A 10,074-nucleotide genomic window follows, 5' to 3' on the forward strand; every position below is an offset into this window, starting at 1 on the left:
AGTCAGTCAAGGATGGATGGCCAGTCTAGAACTGAGGGAGTCAGTCAAGGATGGATGGCCAGTCTAGAACAGAGGAGTCAGTCAAGGATGGGATGGCCAGTCTAGACCAGAGGGAGTCAGTCAAGGATGGATGGCCAGTCTAGACCAGAGGGAGTCAGTCAAGGATGGATGGCCAGTCTAGACCAGAGGGAGTCAGTCAAGGATGGATGGCCAGTCTAGACCAGAGGAGTCAGTCAAGGATGGGATGGCCAGTCTAGACCAGAGGGAGTCAGTCAAGGATGGGATGGCCAGTCTAGACCAGAGGGAGTCAGTCAGTCAAGGATGGATGGCCAGTCTAGACCAGAGGGAGTCAGTCAAGGATGGATGGCCAGTCTAGAACAGAGGGAGTCAGTCAAGGATGGGATGGCCAGTCTAGACCAGAGGGAGTCAGTCAAGGATGGGATGGCCAGTCTAGACCAGAGGGAGTCAGTCAGTCAAGGATGGATGGCCAGTCTAGACCAGAGGGAGTCAGTCAAGGATGGATGGCCAGTCTAGAACAGAGGGAGTCAGTCAAGGATGGATGGCCAGTCTAGACCAGAGGGAGTCAGTCAAGGATGGGATGGCCAGTCTAGACCAGAGGGAGTCAGTCAAGGATGGATGGCCAGTCTAGACCAGAGGGAGTCAGTCAAGGATGGATGGCCAGTCTAGACCAGAGGAGTCAGTCAAGGATGGATGGCCAGTCTAGACCAGAGGGAGTCAGTCAAGGATGGATGGCCAGTCTAGACCAGAGGGAGTCAGTCAAGGATGGATGGCCAGTCTAGACCAGAGGGAGTCAGTCAAGGATGGATGGCCAGTCTAGACCAGAGGGAGTCAGTCAAGGATGGATGGCCAGTCTAGACCAGAGGGAGTCAGTCAAGGATGGATGGCCAGTCTAGACCAGAGGGAGTCAGTCAAGGATGGGATGGCCAGTCTAGACCAGAGGGAGTCAGTCAAGGATGGGATGGCCAGTCTAGACCAGAGGGAGTCAGTCAAGGATGGGATGGCCAGTCTAGAACAGAGGGAGTCAGTCAAAGATGGATGGCCAGTCTAGACCAGAGGGAGTCAGTCAAGGATGGATGGCCAGTCTAGACCAGAGGGGTCAGTCAAGGATGGGATGGCCAGTCTAGACCAGAGGGAGTCAGTCAAGGATGGATGGCCAGTCTAGACCAGAGGGAGTCAGTCAAGGATGGGATGGCCAGTCTAGACCAGAGGGAGTCAGTCAAGGATGGGATGGCCAGTCTAGACCAGAGGGAGTCAGTCAAGGATGGATGGCCAGTCTAGACCAGAGGGAGTCAGTCAAGGATGGATGGCCAGTCTAGAACTGAGGGAGTCAGTCAAGGATGGGATGGCCAGTCTAGACCAGAGGGAGTCAGTCAAGGATGGTTGGCCAGTCTAGACCAGAGGGAGTCAGTCAAGGATGGGATGGCCAGTCTAGACCAGAGGAGTCAGTCAAGGATGGATGGCCAGTCTAGACCAGAGGGAGTCAGTCAAGGATGGATGGCCAGTCTAGACCAGAGTGAGTCAGTCAAGGATGGATGGCCAGTCTAGACCAGAGGGAGTCAGTCAAGGATGGATGGCCAGTCTAGAACAGAGTGAGTCAGTCAAGGATGGATGGCCAGTCTAGACCAGAGGGAGTCAGTCAAGGATGGATGGCCAGTCTAGACCAGAGTGAGTCAGTCAAGGATGGATGGCCAGTCTAGACCAGAGGGAGTCAGTCAAGGATGGGATGGCCAGTCTAGACCAGAGTGAGTCAGTCAAGGATGGGATGGCCAGTCTAGAACAGAGGGGTCAGTCAGTCAAGGGGAAAACAGACCACGCTGACCAGAGGTAATTAGCAGCAGGTGACCATTCTTAACGCCTCTGACCACCGAACATCATCTGCCATTTTCTATTCATTTCCCGACCATTCTACATGTTGAATCGTTGACGCCCAGTTGTTGACGCCCAGCAGGTGATCTACAGCGCTCAGCTGAAGGTCGGTCGGTCGGTCGGCCGGTCGGTCGGTCGGCCGGTCGGTCGGTCGGCCGGCCGGTCGGTCAGGGAAGGAGTTCTCTAAGCTGAGCGTCGCTCAGTTCGTTGACCGCGACAATGTGGTCCAGATGCTGAAGGTATGTCTCCTGGTCCTGCATGAAGTGAGGGATTCTGGTCCGGCGCAGGACAGCGAAGTGCCGTAGCCTTTCTACGTCCTCAAACGACACCTGGAGGGCCAGAAGAAGAAGGTTAACGTCATCATCATCACATCGGTGGTAAATTTACAGACTCAACCTCTTTCCCACCCCATCTGATATTACAACAGCCTTGTCTGGTGCTCTATTATGAGGTATAAACTACAATTCAGATTTACAGACTCAACCTCTTTCCCACCCCATCTGATATTACAACAGCCTTGTCTGGTGCTCTATTATGAGGTATAAACTACAATTCAGCTTGTTTTTTGCTGCAAATGTGTCCACCATGAAACAACCAAACTATATATCATCGCCGGGGGGGTAAACATGAACCGATCCAGTACGGGAGGATGACGACTGACCTTGCCTAGCGAGGTCAGCATCTTGAAGTCGATGTTGCTCCGATGTCGTAGAATCCTGAGGATTCCGTCCAGGTACACCTGATCTTTACTGAAACAGCCTGATTCACAACCACACAAACCATCAAGTCAACACAGAGACTACCAATCCTTTAAAACAAATGTTTACATAATAAGTCAAGATTCTTTTGGGTGCATAGATCCACTACTGGTACATGTGCAATGGTTAGTGTAGTCACACACACACGCACGCACGCACGCACGCACACAGACACACACACACACACACAAACGACACTCACACACACACACGACACACACACACACACACACCAGGCTCCGAGGTGTCCGTCTGTCCCCTCTTGGCTCTGAGGCAGTACTCCCAGCGCACCGCGGGATCCTGGACGAACTGAGCGATGTGGCTGAAGAGCTGGCTGAAGCCCATCCTGGTGGCGTGATACACCGTATAGTAGAGCAGAGCGGCGCGCCACAGGTAGGGCTGTTTCCGTAGCAACACACTGTGCAGGCTGGCCAGGCCTTCTTCCGTGGGATTGGCCGGTTTGAGGCCATACTGCTTCCTGCCTGCGGAAGTAGACCAGGGCTGGAGGTTGTTGTTCACACCTCTAAGGTAGTGGGTTCCTGGGGGGACAGAGATGGAATAACATGAGGATGTAATAGAGGCGCTGTGTACCTGGTAGGACACGCAGATTATAACTCAGAACTCATTTATGATGCTGTGTGGATGATAAACACAACCCCATCTCCCATCCCATACCCCCCATCTCCCATCCCATACCCGCCATCTCCCATCCCATACCCCCCATCTCCCATCCCATACCCCCATCTCCCATCCCATACCCCCCATCTCCCATCCCATACCCCCATCTCCCATCCCATACCCCCCATCTCCCATCCCATACCCCCATCTCCCATCCCATACCCCCCATCTCCCATCCCATACCCCCATCTCCCATCCCATACCCCCATCTCCCATCCCATACCCCCATCTCCCATCCCATACCCCCATCTCCCATCCCATACCCCCCATCTCCCATCCCATACCCCCCATCTCCCATCCCATACCCCACATCTCCCATCCCATACCCCCATCTCCCATCCCATACCCCCATCTCATACCCCCCCATCTCCCATCCCATACCCCCATCTCCGATCCCATACCCCCCATCCCATACCCCCATCTCCCATCACATACCCCCATCTCCCATCCCATACCCCCATCTCCCATCCCATACCCCCCATCTCCCATCCCATACCCCCATCTCCCATCCCATACCCCCCATCTCCCATCCCATACCCCCCATCTCCCATCCCATAACCCCCATCTCACATCCCATAACCCCCCATCCCATACCCCCCATCTCCCATCCCATACCCGCCATCTCCTATCCCATACCCCCCCATCTCCCATCCCATACCCCCCATCTCCCATCACATAACCCCATCTCCCATCCCAGATCCCCCATCTCCCATCTCATACCCCCCATCTCCCATCCCATACCCCCATCTCCCATCCCATACCCCCCATCTCCCATCCCATACCCCCATCTCCCATCCCATACCCCCCATCTCCCATCTCATACCCCCCATCTCCCGTCCCATACCCCCATCTCCCGTCCCATACCCCCCCCATCTCCGTCCCATACCCCCCCCATCTCCCGTCCCATACCCCCCATCTCCCGTCCCATACCCCCATCTCCCGTCCCATAACCCCCATCTCCCGTCCCATAACCCCCCATCTCCCGTCCCATACCCCCCATCTCCCGTCCCATACCCCCCATCTCCCGTCCCATACCCCCCATCTCCCGTCCCATACCCCCCCATCTCCCATCTCATACCCCCATCTCCCATCCCATACCCCCCATCTCCCATCCCATACCCCCCATCTCCCATCCCATACCCCCCATCTCCCATCCCATACCCCCCATCTCCCATCCCATAACCCCCATCTCCCATCCCATACCCCCCATCTCCCATCTCATACCCCCCATCTCCCATCCCATACCCCCCCATCTCCCATCCCATAACCCCCATCTCCCATCCCATACCCCCCATCTCCCATCCCATAACCCCCATCTCCCATCCCATACCCACCATCTCCCATCCCATACCCCCATCTCCCATCCCATACCCCCATCTCCCATCCCATACCCGCCATCTCCTATCCCATACATTTACATTTAAGTCATTTAGCAGACGCTCTTATCCAGAGCGACCCCCATCTCCCATCCCATACCCCCCATCTCCCATCTCATACCCCTCCATCTCCCATCCCATACCCCCATCTCCCATCCCATACCCACATCTCCCATCCCATACCCCCCATCTCCCATCCCATAACCCCCATCTCCCATCCCATACCCCCCATCTCCCATCCCATACCCGCCATCTCCCATCACATACCCCCCATCTCCCATCTCATACCCCCCATCTCCCATCTCATACCCCCCATCTCCCATCCCATACCCCCCATCTCCCATCCCATACCCCATCTCCCATCCCATACCCCCATCTCCCATCCCATACCCCCATCTCCCATCCCATACCCCCCATCCCCCATCTCCCATCCCAGATCCCCCACAGTAAAAACATGCTGTATGGTGCATTCAACGTACTGTACCTATCTCATGCCTGAGCATGCCCTCCAGCCAGTGTTGTCGTGCTCCAGACAGGTTGATAGTCAGAGTGGGACGACAACTCTCCACCATCATCACCGCCTGGGACAGCAGCTCATCAGACAGACACACCACCACCTAGACAAAGTTAACACCATACTCTTCATCATCATCATCACCGCCTGGGACAGCAGCTCCTCAGACAGACACACCACCACCTAGACAATGTTAGCACCATACTCTTCATCATCACACAGACCACCACCACCTAGACAATGTTACCACCATACTCTTCATCATCAGACACACCACCACCTAGACAAAGTTACCACCATACTCTTCATCATCACACAGACCACCACCACCTAGACAATGTTACCACCATACTCTTCATCATCACACAGACCACCACCACCTAGACAATGTTACCACCATACTCTTCATCATCACACAGACCACCACCACCTAGACAATGTAACCACCATACTCTTCATCATCACACACCACCACCACCTAGACAACGTTAACACCATACTCTTCATCATCACACACCACCACCACCACCTAGACAATGTTACCACCATACTCTTCATCATCACACAGACCACCACCACCTAGACAATGTTATCACCATACTCTTCATCATCACACAGACCACCACCACCTAGACAATGTTACCACCATACTCTTCATCATCACACAGACCACCACCACCTAGACAAAGTTAACACCATACTCTTCATCATCATCATCATCATCACCGCCTGGGACAGCAGCTCATCAGACAGACACACCACCACCTAGACAATGTTACCACCATACTCTTCATCATCACACAGACCACCACCACCTAGACAATGTTATCACCATACTCTTCATCATCACACAGACCACCACCACCTAGACAATGTTACCACCATACTCTTCATCATCACACACACCACCACCACCTAGACAATGTTACCACCATACTCTTCATCATCACACACCACCACCACCTAGACAATGTTACCACCATACTCTTCATCATGACACACCACCACCACCCCCTCGTAGAGGTCGACCGATTATTCGGAATGGCCGATTAATTAGGGCCGATTTCAAGTTTTCATAACAATCGGTAATCTGCATTTTTGGACACTGATCGTGGCCGATGACATTGCACTCCACGAGGAGACTGCTTGGCAGGCTGACTACCTGTTATGAGGAGACTGTGGCAGGCTGACTACCTGCTATGAGGAGACTGCGTGGCAGGCTGACTACCTGTTATGAGGAGACTGCGTGGCAGGCTGACTACCTGTTATGAGGAGACTGTGGCAGGCTGACTACCTGCTATGAGGAGACTGTGTGGCAGGCTGACTACCTGCTATGAGGAGACTGCGTGGCAGGCTGACTACCTGTTATGAGGAGACTGTGGCAGGCTGACTACCTGTTATGAGGAGACTGTGTGGCAGGCTGACTACCTGTTATGAGGAGACTGTGGCAGGCTGACTACCTGTTATGAGGAGACTGTGGCAGGCTGACTACCTGCTATGAGGAGACTGTGGCAGGCTGACTACCTGTTATGAGGAGACTGCGTGGCAGGCTGACTACCTGTTATGAGGAGACTGTGGCAGGCTGACTACCTGTTATGAGGAGACTGCGTGGCAGGCTGACTACCTGCTATGAGGAGACTGCGTGGCAGGCTGACTACCTGTTATGAGGAGACTGCGTGGCAGGCTGACTACCTGTTATGAGGAGACTGTGGCAGGCTGACTACCTGTTATGAGGAGACTGTGTGGCAGGCTGACTACCTGCTATGAGGAGACTGTGGCAGGCTGACTACCTGCTATGAGGAGACTGCGTGGCAGGCTGACTACCTGATATGAGGAGACTGAGTGGCAGGCTGACTACCTGTTATGAGGAGACTGTGGCAGGCTGACTACCTGCTATGAGGAGACTGCGTGGCAGGCTGACTACCTGCTATGAGGAGACTGCGTGGCAGGCTGACTACCTGCTATGAGGAGACTGCGTGGCAGGCTGACTACCTGCTATGAGGAGACTGCGTGGCAGGCTGACTACCTGTTATGAGGAGACTGACTGGCAGGCTGACTACCTGCTATGAGGAGACTGTGGCAGGCTGACTACCTGTTATGAGGAGACTGCGTGGCAGGCTAACTACCTGCTATGAGGAGACTGTGGCAGGCTGACTACCTGTTATGAGGAGACTGCGTGGCAGGCTGACTACCTGTTATGAGGAGACTGAGGCAGGCTGACTACCTGCTATGAGGAGACTGCGTGGCAGGCTGACTACCTGCTATGAGGAGACTGTGTGGCAGGCTGACTACCTGCTATGAGGAGACTGCGTGGCAGGCTGACTACCTGTTATGAGGAGACTGCGTGGCAGGCTGACTACCTGTTATGAGGAGACTGTGTGGCAGGCTGACTACCTGTTATGAGGAGACTGTGTGGCAGGCTGACTACCTGCTATGAGGAGACTGTGGCAGGCTGACTACCTGTTATGAGGAGACTGTGTGGCAGGCTGACTACCTGTTATGAGGAGACTGTGGCAGGCTGACTACCTGTTATGAGGAGACTGCGTGGCAGGCTGACTACCTGCTATGCGGAGACTGTGTGGCAGGCTGACTACCTGTTATGAGGAGACTGCGTGGCAGGCTGACTACCTGCTATGAGGAGACTGTGGCAGGCTGACTACCTGTTATGAGGAGACTGTGGCAGGCTGACTACCTGTTATGAGGAGACTGTGGCAGGCTGACTACCTGTTATGAGGAGACTGCGTGGCAGGCTGACTACCTGTTATGAGGAGACTGCGTGGCAGGCTGACTACCTGCTATGAGGAGACTGCGTGGCAGGCTGACTACTGCTATGAGGAGACTGCGTGGCAGGCTGACTACCTGTTATGAGGAGACTGCGTGGCAGGCTGACTACCTGCTATGAGGAGACTGTGGCAGGCTGACTACCTGTTATGCGAGTGCAGCAAGGAGCCATGGTAGGTTGATAGCTAGCATTAAACTTATAAAAAACAATCTTAACATAATCACTAGTTAACTACACATGGTTGATGATATTACTAGTTTAACTAGCTTGTCCTGCGTTCCATCTAATCGATGTGGTGCCTGTTAATTTATCATTGAATCACAGCCTTCTTCGCCAAACGGGGGATTTAACAAGCGCATTCGCGACAAAAGCACTGTCGTTGCACCAATGTGTACCCAACCATAAACATCAACGCCTTTCTTTAAATCAATACACAAGTATATATTTTTAAACCTGCATATTTAGTTAATATTGCCTGCTAACATGAATTTCTTTAACTAGAGAAATTGTGCCACTTCTCTTGCGTTCTGTGCAACAGAGTCAGGGTATATGCAGAATTTATTACAAATATATATATATATATATATAAATCGTCCGATTAATCGGTATCGGCTTTTTTTGGTCCTCCAATAATCGGTATCGGCGTTTAGAAATCATAATTGGTCCACCTCTAGTCCCTAGACAAGGTTTATCATCATCACCTTCACCTTCATCATTATCATTACATCATCAGACACACCACCACCGAGACAAGGTTATCATCATTACCTTCATCATCACCTTCATCATCATCATCATCACCTTCATCATTACATCATCAGACACACCATCACCTAGACAAGGTTTATCATCATCACCTTCATCATCATCATTACCTTCATCATTACATCATCAGACACACCACCACATAGACAAGGTTTATCATCATCACCTTCATCATCATCATTACATCATCAGACACACCACCACCGAGACAAGGTTATCATCATCACCTTCATCATCATCATTACATCATCAGACACACCTCCACATAGACAAGGTTATCATCATTACCTTCATCATTACATCATCAGACACACCATCACCTAGACAAGGTTATCATCATTACCTTCATCATCATCATCATCATCATTGCACAAAGACATCTTGTTAACACGCCAACCGTCAAACACACTACCTATAACACACCAACCCTCCAACACACTACCCATAACACACCAACCCTCCAACACACTACCCATAACACACCAACCCTCCAACACACTACCCATAACACACCAACCCTCCAACACACTACCTGTAACACACCAACCCTCAAACATACCACCTGTAACACACCAACCCTCCAACACACTGCCCATAACACACCAACCCTCCAACACACTACCCGTAACACGCCAACCCCCCAACACACCACACGTAACATGTGAAACCTCACTCACCTCTCCTACACAGTTCTCCTTCTGCAGGTACTTGCGTGCAGCAGCCCAGACTCGACTCTTTGGTAAAATACTTCCTCCCGTCACTTCCTCAAAGTTCTCATAGTTACCAAACTTCCTCAGAATACACTCCATAATCCCAACAGCCTGGGAGGAGAGGATAGAGAAACACCCAGGGAGAGAGAGAGAGAGAGAGAGAGAGGATAGAGAAACACCCAGAGAGAGAGAGAGAGAGAGAGAGAGAGAGAGAGAGGATAGAGAAACACCCAGAGAGAGAGAGAGAGGATAGAGAAACACCCAGAGAGAGAGAGAGAGAGGATAGAGAAACACCCAGGGAGTGAGAGAGAGAGGATAGAGAAACACCCAGAGAGAGAGAGAGAGAGAGAGAGAAACACCCAGAGAGAGAGAGAGAGGATAGAGAAACACCCAGAGAGTGAGAGAGGATAGAGAAACACCCAGAGAGAGAGAGGATAGAGAGAGAGAGAGAGAGAGAGAGGATAGAGAAACACCCAGAGAGTGAGAGAGAGGATAGAGAAACACCCAGAGAGAGAGAGAGGATAGAGAAACACCCAGAGAGAGAGAGAGGATAGAGAAAACCCAGAGAGAGAGAGAGAGAGAGAGAGAGAGAGAGAGAGAGGGT

At 52.3% G+C, this 10,074-nt stretch overlaps 1 protein-coding gene across 1 annotated transcript; it reads right to left on the minus strand.

The window, feature by feature from the left end:
• Positions 1 to 240: 240 nt before the first annotated feature.
• On the minus strand, positions 241 to 9,576 carry LOC135538068 (microtubule-associated tyrosine carboxypeptidase-like). Its single transcript, XM_064964054.1, has 5 exons — positions 9,438 to 9,576; positions 5,184 to 5,316; positions 2,879 to 3,184; positions 2,549 to 2,646; positions 241 to 2,216 (listed from the first exon to the last, which is right to left on the minus strand). Exons 1-5 carry the CDS (start codon positions 9,567 to 9,569, stop codon positions 2,055 to 2,057), a joined length of 831 nt encoding a protein of 276 aa, XP_064820126.1. The 5' UTR covers positions 9,570 to 9,576; the 3' UTR covers positions 241 to 2,054.
• Positions 9,577 to 10,074: the final 498 nt, after the last annotated feature.

The sequence above is a fragment of the Oncorhynchus masou genome, unplaced genomic scaffold (assembly GCF_036934945.1).
Source record: "Oncorhynchus masou masou isolate Uvic2021 unplaced genomic scaffold, UVic_Omas_1.1 unplaced_scaffold_900, whole genome shotgun sequence".
In the NCBI taxonomy this organism is placed as follows: Eukaryota; Metazoa; Chordata; class Actinopteri; order Salmoniformes; family Salmonidae; genus Oncorhynchus; species Oncorhynchus masou.

Excerpts from the sequence above, each read along its gene's own strand:
- LOC135538068 (XM_064964054.1), bottom strand. The coding sequence starts at position 9,569 with ATGGAGTGTATTCTGAGGAAGTTTGGTAACTATGAGAACTTTGAGGAA. Across the intron at positions 2,647-2,878 it reads GACGGACACCTCGGAGCCTG|GCTGTTTCAGTAAAGATCAG; the intron begins GTGTGTGTGTGT and ends GTTGTGAATCAG. Across the intron at positions 2,217-2,548 it reads TGCTGACCTCGCTAGGCAAG|GTGTCGTTTGAGGACGTAGA; the intron begins GTCAGTCGTCAT and ends CTGGCCCTCCAG.